Raw genomic sequence first — 19,523 nt, forward strand, 5'->3', positions numbered from 1 at the left:
CTTCATTAGGTCGGATGTGCCATCTAGCCAATTGGTAAGGTCTGGCGTGTAAATGTCGGTCAACGGTTGACTGGCGCAGGAAATGACGTCAGTTTGTGATGCCAGGATCAGCTGTTAAACGAGTTGAAGTCGACTGTGTTTTTTGGCGATGTCATCGCCTTGGCCGGTAAGTACGAGCGTCGGCTTGAGACTGTGCTTTCGACTCCCTATCCCTTCGAAATCCTTCACTGGTTGCTTCATATGTTGCGTCAGCCATTCGCAATAAGTGAGTTTCTGTTGCAATAAGGATTACCCGTCATCAGTGATTAGTGCAAACACTGCAGAAAAACGTTAATCAATGTCACAATATTATTCGATGTCTTTATATTGATTGCGCACTAACACTGGCTTAGTAGTGACTGTTCTAAAGGTCTTCAAGAGCAGACGATATCTAGAAACGTGCTTCGGGATAAGATGTCCGCAGTAGGTGACACATGGCGTATAAATTGAGCAGTTATTCAAGATCATATAAGATGTAATTTAAAAGTGCCCCATGGTTTTAAAAAATATAAGCGCACAAAGCTATTGCATACAACTGAAGTTATGTACAACTATCTGCACCGTAGGTTTCAGTTTAGCGCTGTGTCGTGTGCTATGGCTGCAACAACAGATTGACATTCATTCCTTGTATATATATGTGTATATATTTATATATATCGGTGATGGAAATCATATGAAATTCGAAATCTGCATTGTCTATCTATGGTATCAGTTACATCTTGGGGACAGATGTTAATATTACTCCCTTTGATGATGGAAATTCATGTTATTGCTAAAATTATGGAAACATCTGTTATTTAATACTTTCGCTTTTAGCTCTAAAAAAAATTAAAATTTTCTTACTTTGTTCGACGACAATTTAAAGTTTTTCATAAGCGCATGTGTGTTTGTTAGTCTGCGTCGCCCTTACTGACGGATGTGTCAGATACAGATATCCAGAGCCATATACGTAACATGTAGTTTAGACTTTTATGAGACTGTCTCTTTTTGAAAAAAAAAATCGAAATTGAGCAATTAACTGGAATTAGCAGTAACAGTTAGGATATCTTTCTGCAACGATTTCTGCTGCAGTTCGTTAATGTGTGAGGAAATGAACTACTAGTAGTGAATCAGTTTTATCGTTATTTTATGGGTTAATGGGCAAAATTAGGCAAACATTTAGATAATGAAATGTTTGAACAATACCGTTATAGATCATGTCGGTTATAGATTAATATATATTGTACGATGGAAGTGTTCGATACTTGTCGAATCAACACTTGTTCAAGTCAAGATCAAACTATTCATGCTATTGCGAATCGTTAAAAGCAACGTAATCCATAATACGAATAACTTAATATTGCGATTTTATTACATTGTTATTAAAAGCTTAGGTATCCCTTGAATTTCGTTGAACTTATTTAGCTAAACATTGTTTAATCAAAGAACACATTGAAATTTATTCTGTGGGTTTTTTTAACAATGCGCTTTTATTATCTATCATTGTTTTTTTGAATAAGGGTAACAGATTTTAGTATTTCTTCATTATTCAACAAATAATTTTTCTACGTTTACGCTTCATCATTTCAAATAGTAATCATATTTTTTCATATTTAAGTTGTAATAATAACTAATAATAATCATTATTAATATTATTATTATTATTGAACATATTATTAACAATTCTGGATTATGACTGAAACTTTCCTAAGAAATCGTGCGGGCTTGATGGCGCTCGTTTCTAATTAATTGTTTAATTCCCGTCTGTTTCATTTTACGATAGTGTCTGCGGTAACCGACTGCGAAATCAGGCTGTCGTGCTTCTCCCTGGATCTTTCGAAAAATGGCTGGATTTCGTTATTCGGTTTGGGATCCCCCGCTAATAATCTCGCAGATTGTGACATTACAATGCGCGTTCTACGCGGGTTTGGGGGTAATCTTTTGGATCATCGACACGTTGTTTCAGCAAAGCATATCTCTCGAGCAACTCTTCTCTTACGGGGCCGTCCACCTTAAAAGTGTTGTTGGTCTCTGCACAGTTACCGCTTACTTGGTAAGTCAATCTTTGTTTTTTGTTTAGAGAATTACGATAATAAGTGTAGAGTAATTATTTGCCATTCCGTGATCGTAAAGAGCTGTAGTTTTCCTCGATTCGATATGAACATAAGACCTTATCAAGTTTTGGAACACCCGAAGGCTTTAACATAGAACTGTGATTACAGACATTACATGAAAGTCTATATAAAGGCCTGTTACTGAGTTTACTACGACCCTTTACGGCTGCTACAGGTAAGCAATGACAAAAGTTCTCGACGAAACTTTTTTACGTTGTTGGCCCAAACTACTGCCACAAACACTGACAGCTTGATTACTAATTCTGTTGTTTTTTTGTTAATTTTCTATTACTTTACAGCTAAATGCGTGTATATCCGCGGGCACCGTATGGTATTTCGTTGCTCGCACAAAACAGTGTCTTGACTTCAGCTGTACGACTCATTTTTACCACCTCTTGGCATGTTGGTGCTATAACGGGCGGTTTCCATCAAGTCCTGGCTGGTGGTTACTTAATATATGTTCCGCAACAATTATGTGCGTTTTGGCGGAGTATCTTTGCATTAGAACGGAAATGAAGGCGATCCCGCTACTTGGAAGTAAGGCCGACTTGTAACACAAGTAAGATCGCTGCGTCCAAACAACGTCAGCGTCGATATGCTTATTGAAGTCAGTGTGCGCTTTCACTGACGCACGCGTGCTCAGACAAACCTGATCAAAATTCATATTCAGACCGTGGTATTCCTATGTGCAATGCCGTACGCATAACCTTGCAAAATGCCTTCCTGGAGAGTCGACTAATAAATGGAGCTTGTTTCGTCTAGCGAAGCTTCTGCCAGCCTTTACTAAGCATGAATCTTCACAAATCTCTTCAGTTCCATTATCTCTCGTCTTTAGCAGGAATGAGGAGCATATTGTGGAGAATGATCTGTGTGTGTGTGCAAGGTAAAGAATCACGTCAAGTTGCTGGAAGTGACGTGCGCATATCTGGGACTTGCAGTAGACGGCCATTGGCTACACGTAGAACGTGCTCTCGCAACTGTTCGCTGTGCATATGTTGCTTTCTGCCCTGACCATGTCAGAACTCAATGTTGATGAAAATATCCGAAGAAGATTATTATCATCTACCCGATACGACGCCGTCAAATCTTCGATAGCTTTTATCGGCTGATATAGTTTCTATGAGAATTTTCAGCTTTAGCTTCTAGTGATGCCACAGACCCTTTATGGAAATTACAATAATACGATACGGCGAACTCAGCCTGGTATACTGGATGTATTCACGTGGAAAAGGCTAAATGGGTGAGCGTACCATTAGCTATTATCTTTTTAAAACTCGTCCATAGAACAGAAAAGAAATATCTATGAAACCTGAGCTAGTTAGCGAGAACTGGCAAGAGAACAGAATATGTGATAAAATATTATATAAATATTATATAAAATATTATATAAAGACGTGAAAACAAAATGAAACCTAACAGTTCATTTGTAAATATCGTGTTAATAAATCGATAACGAATTATGTATTTTGCTTAAAGCGTTAGAATTTCCTTTGCATGCAATTGGGAAAGAACTCATCCATCGAGGAAGTATGACCGATCACTTACACCAATACAGCCCTTCATGGCTACTGTGAAAAGATGCGTGTTTGCTTCGTATCGAATTAAATATGAAGAAAGCCAAAACTAGTTAATACTTTAAACTTACTTTGATTGTTATTAAATTAAATATTGTTTTTTCGTTATTGCGTCTAGAAATAATAACTGCAGCCTAGATGCAGTCAGCTGATTTGCTCTGGCATAAGTCACCTAGAGCGTAAAGGTAAACGCGCCGAAAAATATGAAATGGTTTTTGAATAATGTGTGCAATCAACAGATAGAAAAGTTTATACGTGTCCAGCACTTTCGCAACAAACTGTTGAGCTTCTCCGAGTTATTCTCTGAACTAACTATTAACAACCGGTGAGGGTATACCGGATGCTACTCAAGCTTCGCATCAAGGACAGGTCCGTTCTTCTTGGAGCTAGCACTATGATCTCACCTGCGGCGCAGCCTAAGTCGGCTCGATCGGACACAGTTCGAGGATGACGCAGCCGATGGATATTGAAGTAGATAGAACACTTCCTGCCATACCTTGTACCCATTCGTCCGTATTCTAATTGCAACCGGTAATTATGTCTGATTCTTTCCAATCAACCGGCGGTAGGCCTGCACATAATGGTTTCTCCAAAACCATTGTAAGAAACCACATTTGTTTCGTAGGTGTGAGCGACTTTTTGGCGTATATTACTTCGTTGGTATTATGATGTTAAATGCAGGTTGACCCAAGCTTTTCTCCGCAGTTGACAGAAAATGGTTATGAAGGAAGTCTTTACCACGAGGCATGACTGTTGGTCGCTATTTTAGCTGTGGTCAACGCTACATGCTAGACAACTTATACAAGTAAGGAGCAATTTTATTGTATCGTCTTTCAAGTTCGTTCCGGGTTTTAAAACGGTTTAAATTCTGACGCTATGAACACAGGTAGGTGAGAGAAGAAAAGCGGTTGCTTGCTGCATTTTTTTGGGGTGTTATCTTCTAATTCTCTTTTGTTTCCGTAGATTTCAGTAAAGTCACCAACTTCCCAAATGGAGATGTAAAAAGCGTAATAAAAGAGTCCATTTTGAGGTTTTATTTTGGCAAGAGCTAAATGCGGCCCGAATTCGTGAGGAAATTTACGGGGTACGTGGACTTAATACTGTAAAAGATTGCACGGTCAGGAGGGGATTAGCTCATTTTCGAAATAACAGTTCAAATATTGAGGGTGAGGCATGCGCAGGTCGATCCTTTAACCATAAGGACGCTTAGATTCTAACTTTACTTGATCAGAATGTATATATGAATTTTTGCTAGACCGGAGGAACACATAAACATCCATTCAAAGATATATAACGAGCAAACAGGGCGTCAATCAAACGGACATCCTTTGACTGATGATCAATTGCTCAACCGTGTGCGTATGACCCAACATACTCGAAAGTCGAACAAAGGTAATACTTTTCTCGTATGGAAAGTACATAAGTTCTGATAGCTTTACTCACAGTAAAACGTAGTGCATTTTAAAGAAAAGCTAAAGCCGGACCTCGTCCAAATATAATATAAAGTAATGCAGCGCATCTGCTGACATTACAATGGAGTGTTCTTCTATGAATTTCTCTCAAACTATTAAAACGTTAAGTCAACTAAATATTGTGAACCGGTTTCCTCTTTAGAGGAAACCGTAAAATAAATGTGCTCGGTTATAGCGCATAGGAGAGAAGGTAAGTTTTATGATGCCAGCCTCACATGATGAACAGCTTCGCGAATGATAAGCTACGTTCATTACTCATAACTACCAATATATCACTGATTGAAGCTGCCTGGGCAAAAAATTGTTTTCATTTTCAGTTGCACAGTTTCGAAACGAACTTTTGGGACGATTGAATACTTATAACTGACGATAAAGGCTTCAAACCTAGGCTAAAAGATGGATCCCGAAGGGATCGAGCGTATCTTTTAACAATAAGAAATTTAGGAAATTAGGGCAATCAGATTTTTGTCAAACAGCTTAAAGGCGTTGCGATTACGAGCGTTGTGAGTGGTGGATCAATGTTGAGAGTCGAGCATGCGATAAGCTTGATGTTGGCTCGTTTGTTTATGTTAATTTAGGACTCCCACATTGATATAATGTTCGAGACGTTGTTTCTCAAATGCCAAAGTGTTATAGGCAATGAAAGGATAATAAGACTAAGCCAGATCGTGTACAGAGTGGACGCGACATGCGTCAAACGGTCTTCTTCATACGTCGAATCAAGAAAGTTCAGCGAACTCTTTCTAACTGAGAATGCTAAAAGATTTTGCCAGTGTGCCCTAATTCAAGAGCGGCGGAAAATGGCTCAAAACATTGGAAGAGTCACCTGTATCGGGCTGCTGGTGCGGTGCATGCATACAAAGGAGATCCCATTGTTTACAATCAGGTTCGCCATGTTGTCGAGTTCCCACTAGAAAACAACATATAGAGTTGATCTTTGGTGCAGAAACATGCAGTCGATTTATCAAGACTGTGGTTAGTTTTCAACGGAGCAGCGTTTCATGCACTCCAATAGTATTCCCAATTCGTCTATTGGCACTATATTGATTCACTCGACAGGGACGGGCACTAACGCCGAAAAATACGAATCTACTTATCGAAGGTTGAGATGCACATTGATTTTGCAACTGGTAGGTATGATTAGCGAAAGAGCGAGGGAAGAAGTTCATCGCTCCCCACTCAACACTACAGCGTTCGAGTTACCAGTGGTTAACGGTACAGCCATTTGTTGTCTGGGGTTTGTTGAGCGAGAAATACGTCAATGTGAGTGTAACGACGTTTAAACGACGCTTTAATTGTCATACTCAGGGCCAACTGGAAAGCGAAGAATGGCATGGTAAGCGGACTACTAGGGCGGCTCAAGTTACAGTTACCGCTGATTAGAAACTTGACGTAATCGAAATAAGGGAAGCTACACGTTCTTCGGGTTTTCAACCCGGTTTGGATTGCAACGTCGGAGGTCGGTCCGCGACTTAAAGATGGCGTTAATGCATTGGAAAACACGACCCGTAGCTTTCCACGTATTTCTTATTCTTTAAAGGCTACAGTTCTGATCATTGTCGGCAAGAAATTGGTGCTTACACAAACCCCCTCTGCTTCGCAAGCTGCTATGCCTCGGAATAGTAATTCAGGTTTCCAAATTGACTAAGCTAACCTCCTATGTGACAAGTGAGCTTGGAAAACATAAGTGATTATCAAACGAAGTAAACCATTAACAGATTTGGATTTGTGAATTAGAAGAGAATTAGCCAGCATTTTTTCTTTAATCGTTTATTTTAACCTGTTCTAAATTTATTTTAATATAATTAGTATGATTCCTAATACGACTACTACAAAACCATTTTAGTGCAACTTGAAATTTTTTTAGTAAAAAATTGATTTTTATAGAGCTATTTTTGTTAGGTATGTCCCATACTATCAAGTGAAGCAGTATGTGGCTGTGCCAATCAAACATAAGATTTCATTTATTTATTACCGTACCAAGCATTCGAGTAACATAAAAAATGCGTATAAATTCGAATAATAAAAATAAAATGCGAGTTCGATGTGCCATCACCTTTTACAAACATACCCTTGTACGACTATATAAATACATCACAGATCATTGGTTTTAGCTCATTATATCACAACGATACAACGATATGTGTCCTTTTACTCTATCTGGACGGACCATCCTCATTCAATAATCGTGTGGTCGTTTTATTAACGGTCACAATTTAATGAGGATAGAACTCAAAATTTTACTCTCTCTAAATTCAAGAATGCTTCACTATCATTATCTGTCGTACGGTTCATTCCAAACTAATTGATCAGGTTTTGTTTCACTCAATCATATCTGATATCATACAATATTCATCTTTCTACTCTGCTGAGACCTAATACATTTTCGACTCCAATGTGATCATTTACTAAATTGCTGCATTGGTTAGCATTTGCGCATCAGATTCGATGGAAGCCATTCTTATTTTTTCAAGAGCAAGAAAAATATTGAGTCCAGATCTAGACTAGGCTAACTTGTCGGGGATGGTCAATTAATTTGTGAACTTTATTCTCGATCAACCGTATGCTCTTTATAAGCTGAGCTAACATTAGTCAGTACCAGTATATCAATGTGAGAATTAGCCCACTGAGTAAAGTCCACTGTGTTTTACTAGTTCGACAGATCGGCGTCGCCATTGAACATCCTCCGTCTCCAATTGGTAGCTCTGTACAGTACGGATGTACAAGTCTTGCCGTTGCTTTAGTGATAATGTCGTCTGCCAAGTCCGCGGCCTCAGCCCCACACCGCGCTTCAATCATAGCCCGGGTACAGCGGATGTGATCGCGGAACATACTGTAACGTCACGAGTATTAAATGAACACAATTAAGGTTTGGATCTGTTGCGAGGTTTCTTTTTAATAGTTCGAATTTCCTGTCAGGTACTGCCGTTAGGTATTGCTTGTATGTTTACCTTTGGCTTAGACGCTAAATTATTTCACGCTCATGCAAAACCATAGACGGCGTGCGAATACGTGCGATGAAATTCAATTGTTTCTACCAGCTACTGATAGCAAACGACTCCTCTTACTTACCAACAGATTTTTTTCGTTCGCTGGTTGAAATTCTCTTCACCGAGATCATTCGATTCCGTTGTTGAACTCGAATGATTCAAGCTTAGCGTGGAGAGGTGCCTTTCTGCACAGCGCCTATAATCGTCTTGCACTGTTGAGAAACAACTCGAGTGTTGGAGATACGCTGCAAGCATACCAAGATAATAGCAGCTGTTTAAAATAAATAACAAACCTAGCTTGCCTGTGCGGATTCCGCGCAACAACAAACATTATCAATAATTTTATCAGTATTATTAGATTATCATTATAAAATAGTCAGCAAGGAGTCACAAAGTTTATCTATGCATGTAATATGCAATAAATATTTGTATCTCTTAAAAACACTTATGCTCACTCGAATCTAAAGTATGTGACTGTTAATGAATCAGAAGATTACCATGATAAAAATCATATGGAATAATGAAGGTTCCAATGTCCTTTAATCGTGGAGATTCTTTACTGATAAGAAGGAGTCCACATGCACGAGTCGAGCATACCTTTTCGCGAAACTCATTCACCTTAGGAGAGATGAAGTTATACCTTTTCTGAAGAATGATCGTTTGTCACAGAAATCGGATATCATCTGCATTGCTCCATTTGTGAACCGCGAATAGCTTTGTCTCTGGCGTTCGTTAAAGCATTTTTCGGCAAATTTGCTTACGCATTCGACAGCCATATTCAGCTCGCTGCCAAAAATACAACGGCCAAATAGATCACATGAAAAAGTAATAAGTAAGAGGGCTCGTTAGTAGGGTCGTAATTCAAATCGGTTCATAGCGACAATATTAACGTTAGGCTCGCAAAGAGCATATCTCAGGTAACGGATGTGTATCATATATATGTCGATATATATATATGTCGACTTAACTACTTGATAATATGAAAAATAAACGATAATGATCACATTATTATTATCATTATCGTTCATTCGATAAGACAAATAGTTACAATAAAAAGATGCAATAATTTTATTATACTGTTCAAATAACAATCGTAAATCTTAACGGGTGGCATTTATTTTTTTAATATGAGGTGCATCAATGGTTACGTTGTTTGATTATTATTTCCTAAATGGAATGGGATCAGTTAGCCTGCTATGATCTTCGTCGGCATGTGTACATTGGCCGGGTACTTACTATGCCTGTGGTGCTGGATGGCGTCTCCGAATTCGAAGGTGATTTAGTTATGTTAACCACTTTTTTATAACAAGGGAATATTCGCTCAAAGAAGAGTATCATCAAACGCATATGGATTTGAAATCTAGTATAAATCGTAATACTAGATTTTTTTTCTCAACCAACTTTCTAATAGTGGAGCTTATATATATCTAATGTCATAGTAAACCTTGGTGTCATATTAGGGTACTTGTTGAACCCTATTTGAAAATGTTCCCTTTCGGAGAAATCTAGACGACAATATTTTGATAACAGACTGTGGAGGAACAAGTAAATCACATTTGTGGGTGGGTCAAACGCCGTATGTTAGTGATCAGAACTAGAATCTATGATTTATCCAATTACCTAGAACAGCCTTCTAGGGATTCAAATATCATGCTTGAGTTAGGCATGAGCTCAATCGGCTATTTGATTTAACAGCATGTCTTAAAAAAAGGCAACAACTGTATTTCCCACGGCGCATCATTGAGACTATATAGTGTCACCTCAAGTGAGTGTAGACACGGAATGGCGTATTTTTGTAAACAGGAGTTAGAACGAAGCAAGGAGGAGTCACGGAGGCAGCACAATGTAGCCGAGTCTATTACTGATAGATACTCCTCTTTGTTTGAAATAAGCAGGGCCTTTTTCTATCGTCAACCTAATGTTGTGGAAGAACCTGCAATTGCTGATACTTGAAGCGAAATCTCTTCGATATACGTCATCGTGTTTTGTATTTACTACACTTCAATATGGTACGTGAGAAATAGATCTTAGCCAACGTGCGAAGATCATGCAAGGGACGACCGTTCTTTAGAGAGGGTACATTGGATATGCATTTGCAAAATAAAGTTGAAAAATGAGAAATTGACGCACAATGACGGTTAGGATCGTGAAAACAGTTTAGCAAAAAATGGGAAAATTGCTTTCTCAACATGACATAATCACCGTCGCTTGCAGTAACTCGAAAATATGTCCCTGTATTTACAGCCGGCTTCAACGAAGAAGTGCTCAAAATATACTTCGATAATGCCAATACTTTGCCACTAAGAAAAAGTAATGCGCCGCGCTAAAAATTTTCACTCGATCTGTTCTTACACTTTTTCGCCGCCTTGCTTGTATTATGCATTTACTATGAGCTTCTTGTTAACTCGTATGCAATTGATCCTATTTTATGCATGATGGGGTCTTACACGATTTTTGGATATTGCAAAAAGCTTGTGTCTAAAGCAGACAAGTGCATGTAAACTAGTCTTGCTTGGAGTATCAATAACAGAGGCTTCTTCATGGATTGTAGCTGCCGCTTAATAGGCATGAGCTTACTGATGCCAAATTTATTAGCTCCTTTTCTACTGGAAGAACCTTTTCTAACGACAGCTTTAGTTTTGTACAGCCTTTGGCTGTTTTCTGTATCTTTCAGTTGTTTGCTGGCAAAAACGCCTTGTTGCGAGTCGACCAGCACTTTATCATTAATTTCATTTAGAGCGGCCCCGATTAGGTTTCTACAAGCACTGGGGGAAACGAGTAGTAAAATGGCTTATTCTAAGTAATTACACAGGATTTAGGACTGATCAAGGAGACACGACGTTTGAATATAAATATATTTGATAGATTCGTGAGCGACATTGTACAGTTTAGCTTATGTACTATGAAGATACGATTGTCAAAACGGTTTTATTATTTCACTCCGCCAAAATGCCGAGTAACTTCAAAGAACCAAGCGTTTCCCTAGGAATATAAAACGCATCATACGCGAAGCAACGAACCCGCCAGTGTAATTAAAGAAAGATCATCTCTGAGCATTTAGCGGCTTGTTCCAGGTACAGAATGCATAACTATGCACACAAGTCATTATAGACTGTAAAGCTCTCCAAACATGTAGCCTTCAGTCCACCAATGGAAAGCCTAGTTTTGGACTTGATCTCATTTATGCCTTGGTTTTCCATTTCGCGCAAAGATGGGTACTGCTCGATAGAATATGGTAATTCGTGATTTCAACGCCTTTAACAATGACAGCAACTTCTCAACCCATCCTGATCCTGTTTCGTCTTTACGAAGAAGGTGTGGCGACATGCCGTCTTTATTGGTTTATGTTGTTCAGAACATCAACACGCGGAAGAAAGTTTAGCTCAGGTTAAATTAAAGAGACCTTTGGAACACACGACAGACCAGAGTGGCTTTCTTTGACTGACTTTTGCATCAGCGGCAAAGAGTTTCTCATCAGGGAACAGTCGACGACAATCGGATCGTTCATGCTTAAAACAGCTTTAGGAAACAGTACAGCAAGGAAGTTTCTTGAGCTTCGCATCTTCAGAAAATATCTCTTTGATTTTTTAATGGTGCTGGAAAATGACCTGAAACTCTCGTGAATATGGTGAGATGTGCCTTAGCGAAAACTTACGTTTGAATTTGGAATTGAACTTTAATGTCATAATAAAAACCCTTTTACACTTTTCCATTCGTTTTTGGCATTTTTGAGTTAATCTTCTCCCTCTTAGTTTTTATACTTGGAAAATTTTAGCATGGTTTTCGCGTACCTGAATAGATCAGCACACAGCCCTGAACGTCTCGAAGTTGTATTTGAAGTCGTTACGAAAAAAACTGTGAAAAGCAATTATACTTGGAACTCTAGTGTAATACGTCTGTTTGGCTTCGACGCTGTCTAGTCACATTACGCACATCGTTCATCGTCAAAAACACTGAGGGCTGACAGAGACGTCAGTTCTACGCTCACGTTGTTCTATCCCAAACAAGTATAAGTCTCTGCGGTTTGCGGTTCCGGTAAGACAATGCGCATCTTGAGGCGGGCAGTAACCGAGCGTTGTTTTGGCTCGCTTTATCTTATTTCCTACCGCCATTTTATTTTCAAAAGTAATTAAGAAACCTGCAGTTCTGGCTCAATATTCAGGACCGCACACATAACACTGGTGCATCAATTTCTGGTGCCAAGTGTCAAATAATTGTGGTTTTCAAGCAGTAACTATGAAGCGATTGTTCACAACAGCCGCCGTTTCAATGAATAGTATTCTATTCTTTTCGGATTGTAGCCGCCGATTTCTACGTAACACAGCACAAACAACTTTATTATCCATGTGCTTTTTTTCTTTAGCAAGATCGTCATTGTTCCATCAATTACGCTCAATTGTCGAACGTGAATGAAGAATAAACGGAACGCATTGAATGGTACGTCTTCTCCGCTCGATCAAATGTTGATGTGAAAGTCACGCGACGCTTACATTTCCTCAAACGTTATCATAACAGAACAAAGAGGAGTTGCAGGTACGTGTGTAAAACTTTCATACATTGAGGCACATTGTGTAGGACAAATAGTATTACTAAATAGAGCGTCTTGGCTAGTTTGCTTTGTCGAGTTGCAGAACCTTATGACAAGCAGAAACCCGTTTTGACAAATAAATAATTCTGTTTATGCGTTCAACAAGTTTCCTTGGGGATTAATTCGGTTATTACGCGGAGCGTAAAAGCCACTCCTTTAGTTATAGTCTCACGGAGTATCCTCTTTTGGTTATATGGAACGCGCTTATAGGCAAAGATATCAGAATTATGAGGGTTCAGTTTAGGTGGACAGAACCGGGTCACTTATAGATACACCGTAATTTATTGTGCAAACTGAAAAATCTTGAAAAATGTGCTGAAGGTAGTCCCTCTAAAAGTGCTTTCTCTGCAATAACAATAGCACCAACAGCTCTGGAAGATGTCAGGAAAAGTTACTTTGTTAGGCTTCGATTTAGTAAACGTCTATATAAGTAGTAACTGGCCGGTTACTCGGCAAAACATCAGACAGCGTTCGACAAGGACGTCGCCAACCACATCATTTTCAAGTCACCACTGGCCACTGCTAACAGCCGCAACGGTGTTGTCGATATTATTTCTATCAAAAAGACAAAAGCCTATCTGCTTTCTTTATCTGCCTAGATGTTGTCCTTTTGTCCTGCTTAGCATTCCCGTGTGTGCGAGTACATCTATACGTGATGCGTCAACTTATAACGATCAATATGGTCAAACGCTTTCTTCAGTCGTTGTATTTCTTTACGACGATGAGTGAGGGCATTTGGGGCATATTGAATGTAAGGCAGAGAAAACTGATCGTCTTCATTTTTGCCAATTTGTTTTTTTCTATCACTGCCACTTTCTTCGTTGTTGTATCGAAATGGTGACGAGTGGTGCGATCAGCACGCTGCTAACGTAATGTTGCCGTTAACCGTGAATGGATTCGACTGCAAACGGGTAGCCAAACGTTTACATTTAAAAAGGAAATATGCTAAAGACTAACACAACAAAGCATGCCTGCACTGCTGACAGAGGCCAATAATATATTTTTGGTTGATTGTTATATACATAGATATATATATGCATAGCAGCGACAATTTAGGCGGTACTGGCCATGGTAAACACGTTTCCTTTGTCTGTTCTGATACTCGAACATATGTTTTGGAATAACGGACTTAATACGATGCTGCTACAACCGCTTAAATGGACACCCCGTGTCCTAAATTTTCGTCTCAACGTCACTAACTGAAACTCCGTCGGTGTTCCTGGCCTGATCGCTTAGAACGATACAATCACTTTCATTACCCGTATCGCTCGGACAGTTTATTATTACATCCGTAGTACTTTTCCTTTATTTTTTTTATATTTTACTGACGGCACCAACATAAGAACGCTATGAAGAGTTTGCTGTTGGTGCAAAGACGAACACTTGGGCGATATTAATGTGCAATTGTATATATTTGCAGATTGTATTAAGCATATTATACAGAAACAACAGAATATATCAGAGTCAGACATAATGAAATAGTAGTTCATGTTGACTAGGTAAACTTACACAAAAGCTGAGCAGTCGTTTGATTCTTTACAGAATAAATTGTGGCAGGTGTGGACGTTAGCAAACGCCCGTTTATATTTTTATGAAATGCAACCTCGTCTTTATTCTGCCATCTTTTAATGCTATTCGATCCAGGAACATAATTCGGATTGAACTATACAGTAAAGTTTGCAACGGATAATTCAAGGATGGATGCACATTAATTTTGGAATTAAATTAACTTTTAAGCTTTCGAATTAGAAGAAATGGCATAATTACAAATTTTGGATTTCCAAAGTGTGACGACTGTGTCTAATATTCTGTCTCAGACTAGTTGTTCAGATTGCGGTTACGGCTTTTCTGTAAAGCAAAAGACGATATTCGTCCATTACTGAAAACGAGTTCACACTGACCTCAATATGGAAATCTTCGCTAAGATCAATAAAAGAAACCCTTTAACGCAATATAAACGTTTGTCACTTCACCGTCTCAAAAAGCCACAGCGTTGGATATTCTCTATTTCGATTCAAGCAATGCAGATAAAAAGTGCCTAAAAGGTACAGCAATCGTTCGTGATCCATTTGCTTCGACCTTTAGTGACCTCTCACTACGAGATGGTAAGAGGAATATTCGTTTACCTTTTTTGTCGACTTGTCACATCGCGACACGAGAGTCATTGCGTCGTCTCTTAATTAAATGCTTTCTTTACCACACCTCCATTCGGTGTCAATAATATCCCTTTCTCTCCTATCGTTTGGGTCGTAACGACCTTATTGCTGATATAAACGCACTGCGGTGATCCATTCAATGAACAAAATCGATAAAATTATCAATAGCCATAGTACATCGTGTTCTACTAATAGAATTATTGCGGGTTTACCTAATGCACTGCGGCCAAGAAGAAACATTTTGAAATTATCTGTGAGAAGTACCATCCACTATAGCAATGCTATCCAATCGTATCAACCGCATATAACAAGGATGTTAAATGTAAACGGAAGATACCCTGTAACCGGCTTTGTAAGGAACTGGTAAACTCGACTTCTCGCTGTTATGACCTTAGGTGTATACGTTGGTTTGTGCTTTACCCGTAGATGACGATTCCACATGGATTTCAAAACGTACATAAAAGTATATCACATAGTAGTAGTACGACTTTAATAACGCTACGGGAACCTTTTTTAGGTTGTCAGTGAAAAGTACAATCCACTAATCTAACTTTGTGACTCGAGAGTTAACAATTTTGCTCTGTTAGCTAGTTGCTCGAAATTAATTGTGGTCAAACCGCTCTCTGTCATTAAGCATATGCCTGTGCCTGTTTGTATCAAGGGACGAAATAGGATCTGTTAAGTCATTTGACATTAACAAAAAAACACGGGGGTTGTGTCTTATGTTTGTTCAGATTGCGTTAAGTATAGAGAATCCCGATTACAGGCTGAGACAGGAACATCTTCGAAGGCTACTGTAGCTGACCGCAAGCCTTAAATAACAACGAATCCCACTTATTGCGCCGATGTCTCTACCAGACCTACTCAGACGAGGTTAGTATCAATATTAAAGATTGAAAGCGGTCTCATCAAATAATATCGTTCAGATCTTCTCTTCGCGAGATGTAACAGGTTTCCTAATGTCCTGTCGATGCTGTAATTGAACTCATCCGAACGTTATGTGCACGTGACAATTCAATAAGGTTATCTGTAATATTTAACTGTGTGTAACAAATCCTGTGTGAAATCTATTAAATAGCATAGTATACAATTAGGGTATATCCAAAATTTTACTAAAGCCAATGCAAGATCCGGAATCCCTAATTCGAAACTTGGTTCTTGTTAATACGATGTATTAACTAATCTGACGTAAAGAGATCATCAACTATCGTAAGAACGATTTATGTTCTAGCTTACAAGGCAATAAGGGCGTTTATAAGAAGTTTGCTTCAAACTCAGGATTAAGGAGCATCCTTTTTGTTGTTGAAAAGGTGAATTTCAAAAGGGACAATTTTGATTTTTAGGTTGTAGCAAAAAAAAAACATAAGCCTAATAATACTATCCTCTGGGACCAAAGTCTCTCTTTGAATATTATAATTAGCTGTGTCTAAATGATTTCTTTTTATGTATAGCAGGTCAAGAGCCAATCTACAGTGTTGTTGTTATAATATTTTTTTTAGGTACAAAAGTGCTCATCGAATCGCACCGTGATGGACGTGGTCTGCGACCGTTGATATCGCTACGACATTTATGACGAGCTCATTATTTCCAGTGCCCAGTTCAACTCTTACGGGTACGTCTCTTATACGATAATTAGTAGAAATCGTTTGATGAAATAGTTGGAATATTGGAGCACTGTCAATATTTTTGTGTATTCAAGTCTGATTCTGATTTATTCTAAAAGACAATGTTTGTTCAGATAGATAAATAGTTTAGAAAGGTAGATAGATAGGTAGATGCATAAATATAGGTAGGTAGCTAGACAGACAGACAGACAAACAAAAGACTTCTAATTTACATTGGAACATTGATAGGAAAACACATCACCTGATACACGTATCACATGTGTTTGCCTCAGTTTATTGTAGCTCAGAGCATGTTATTTCATATGGTCATACACAGCTGAAGTGCCGAAACCCTTAGTTGATTCTTTCAAGCGAAGTGTTTTGGCGCAAGAAAATTGGCGCATCACTGGTGCTGCCCGCGAGCGAATCATCGATCTTATTATACATCCTTCACTTAAAGACTAGCGATAATTGAACAAGTTTATCCACTCGGAAACCAAGCATATACACACACTATCGGAACCATTTAGTTATTACATTTAGTTTTTGTCTAACTTTGTGAAACGCTTCAATGGTGTCGTGTTGGGTAAAGACGTGACAGTAATGATTTTATTTTTATGTTATCTAAAGGATTGGTTTGCCGAAAGCTGAGGAAGCATTTCAATGAAGTTTCTTTTGTTGCAAAGAGAAATGCCTGACTGCTGCGTTGATACGGTACTGCAAAGTAAAAGTCGCCTCGTTTGATAGATGAATATATATATATATATATATGGTGTAATTGAACAGTTCGGCAAAACGCTTGATGTCGTGAGGGGTTATAAATGAAGTCACCTTTAATCCATCGTAAATAGTGATCATCGTAAGTCACTGCTTTTTAAAGTGCTAGCAACTTGCGATAATATTTTGTCATACATCTCACAATTTTATACTATTACTTCTACATCTCCTTCTATATATTCCTGGTAGTGGTGATCTCTTACGTATGCTATATGGTAAAAGTATGTTTTTTTTTTACAAAGTCACGGTATTTAGTATTTGTTAGGCCGAGAATTGAATTAGGCTCACTCGTATCAGATTTAAATAGTTCCACTTAGTTTTTGCGCGCTTCTTAATATTCGCTACGCGAGCAAATAAAAGCGTGCGGTCATATTGGGTGATTAATCTGCACGTCACAGTTACACAAAATGCACAAAAATGAACGTTCACGAGTCGGAAGGAATTGTCGAGTGACTCGTTACGAAACAACGATCAGGTCGTTCTTAAATATATCTGTTGTTCCAATAATGGCTTGCTCCAGGAACACGTCATGCATGCAGTTAGTCGTGATACACGTTAAATAGCAGCTTCTCAGGGTAGCTTTACGTAGCGCGCTTACGTAGCGTAGAAATCGTTCGAGCGCCGAAAGTATTATTCGTCCCTTTGAGTGCAACTGCTGGATTCAGTGAGGCTGTGTCTAGTCGAAATTTATTTAGGTGATTTATTATTCGAATCTATTCTATCTGTAAATCTTAGCGGTATCTTGTGATATGCTGCTCTATTTTATCACCAGCTGCTATTGCACAAAAAAGAATATCAATAATATATATTTCATTGGTAATAGGCCTGCCATTGTACAATTGAATATATCAGTTGATATAGTTTAAGGATAAAGGAGATTGCAACTGAAATAAAATCGCAATGCTTTGAATATTAATGCACATACGAAGTTTACTATAACCTATAGCAGTAAGTTATTGTGACTCTGATAATTCAACTTACTGGTTTTGGGCGAACGCGAATACATATTATAGCACACCGGTAAAGCCATTGCGCCACTGTTTGACTTGTCGACATCTATCTGGCCACAGACTTATTCAAATTCCGATCGGAACTAAGTTAATTAAGTAATAGAAACTGTACGGAAACTAACTCACTTTTAAATAATACACATGCATATCAATATCAAAACGCACCACTGACAGCTGAAGACTGAACGGACGGGGTCGAGAAAAGGGCCAAGCCAGCTTGCCGCAACACAATCTGATTTACTATGTTACGGCACATACATGTGGAAAAATATAGCTTCCACAGATGATTCAGAAGGACGACTTTAAAAATATGGAATACGTATATACATGTCTGGCAGAGTAAAACAAAGCATAAACGCAAAGTTCTTTTTCATATCAGTGCGTATGTTTATATATATATATATATAGTACGTTTATAATTTATCACTGGTCCATCTTTATGGTTTACTAAATATACTATAAGCAATTGTTTCTAAGTTAGGACAATGTTTGCATTGTTTTTTTGCACCCCGTTAGCGGATACTATAATATCGTATGTCAGATCTAAGTAAAATTTCGTAGTACATACAACGCTTGTGCGTATAGTAATACATGCCTGGAATAATGTCAGCCTCGCTGGATCGAAAACACTGTACTGTGTCGGAAGATTTTCAAATTGCCCCTTCTCACCGTTTGCCTATTCCAGGTATTTCTTTGTTCCCTGTCTAGTCAATTATTCATTCCTAAAAGCATTCAGGCGTCTCGAGTGGTTGTCATTTAGCTAGAAACATTGTGCACGTAAGCACCCCAGACAGAAAGTGACTATTATAGCTTCGTTATTCACAGGCACTGAAGCTGGGCTGAACATTCGAATGCCACCGCTGGCACATACTTGCAGGCGACGACCCGTACCCCATCGATGCAATAGTAAAGTAAGGATGGGAATTTGAGGCGCGAGATTAGCTGATCTTTTGCTGTTGACGCATCTGGACTAGCGAGAAATCGGTGAATCATCAAAAATACGTCCGTCGGCCTCCGAAGCCGTTATGAGCAATGCGAGTTATATACGCTTGAGGGCCGTAACACCAAAGGCACATATACTTAAACTCTTACAGTTGCTAAGTAATAGGTTTATATAGCATTCGTCCTTCTAGCGGCTAACATTTATACAGATGTGCTACCTCGTTGCTGTTTGTTGATGCTAGTCAACGTATTTATTATAACGCATATTCGATTTAGGC

At 38.6% G+C, this 19,523-nt stretch overlaps 2 protein-coding genes and 1 long non-coding RNA gene across 17 annotated transcripts in view; 2 read left to right on the forward strand and 1 right to left on the reverse strand.

Moving 5' to 3' along the window:
• Window positions 1-62: 62 nt before the first annotated feature.
• On the forward strand, window positions 63-3,607 carry Sys1 (Sys1 golgi trafficking protein). Of its 4 annotated transcripts, none has more exons than XM_022851244.1 (3): window positions 63-166; window positions 1,802-2,071; window positions 2,432-3,607. In XM_022851244.1, exons 2-3 carry the CDS (start codon window positions 1,862-1,864, stop codon window positions 2,684-2,686), a joined length of 465 nt encoding a protein of 154 aa, XP_022706979.1. In that variant the 5' UTR covers window positions 63-166; window positions 1,802-1,861; the 3' UTR covers window positions 2,687-3,607. The 4 variants fall into 4 exon arrangements, with proteins under 4 accessions (XP_022706979.1, XP_022706982.1, XP_022706981.1 ...); XM_022851247.2 differs by lacking the exon at window positions 63-166 and adding an exon at window positions 179-265; XM_022851246.2 differs by lacking the exon at window positions 63-166 and adding an exon at window positions 377-462.
• A 3,503-nt stretch (window positions 3,608-7,110) lies between these two features.
• LOC111270806 (uncharacterized) overlaps window positions 7,111-19,523 on the reverse strand; it is a 39,302-nt gene continuing 26,889 nt past the window's right edge. Inside the window, exons 3-5 of the mRNA XM_022851222.2 lie at window positions 8,809-8,954; window positions 8,251-8,413; window positions 7,111-8,011 (exon numbers count right to left, since the gene is read on the reverse strand). Coding sequence (XP_022706957.1) covers window positions 7,771-8,011; window positions 8,251-8,413; window positions 8,809-8,954 — 550 coding nt within the window. The 3' untranslated portion in view covers window positions 7,111-7,770. The remainder of the gene's footprint in view (window positions 8,012-8,250; window positions 8,414-8,808; window positions 8,955-19,523) is intronic.
• The window catches only part of LOC111270807 (uncharacterized), a 36,354-nt gene continuing 24,791 nt past the window's right edge, over window positions 7,961-19,523 (forward strand). For 3 of the 12 annotated variants that reach the window (XR_015315082.1, XR_015315081.1, XR_015315091.1), the window contains exons 1-4: window positions 11,965-12,605; window positions 15,679-15,785; window positions 16,412-16,524; window positions 19,129-19,373. This is a non-coding gene — a long non-coding RNA (uncharacterized LOC111270807). The other 9 variants (XR_015315086.1, XR_015315085.1, XR_015315087.1 and 6 more) reach the window with 9 other exon arrangements.

Source organism: Varroa jacobsoni, unplaced genomic scaffold (assembly GCF_002532875.2).
Source record: "Varroa jacobsoni isolate VJ856 unplaced genomic scaffold, vjacob_1.0 contig00125, whole genome shotgun sequence".
Taxonomy (NCBI): Eukaryota; Metazoa; Arthropoda; class Arachnida; order Mesostigmata; family Varroidae; genus Varroa; species Varroa jacobsoni.

Bases quoted from the DNA above. Each gene is read 5' to 3' on its own strand.
- Sys1 (XM_022851244.1), top strand. From the start codon at position 1,862: ATGGCTGGATTTCGTTATTCGGTTTGGGATCCCCCGCTAATAATCTCG. The intron at 2,072-2,431 runs GTAAGTCAATCT...ATTACTTTACAG, and splicing joins GCACAGTTACCGCTTACTTG to CTAAATGCGTGTATATCCGC.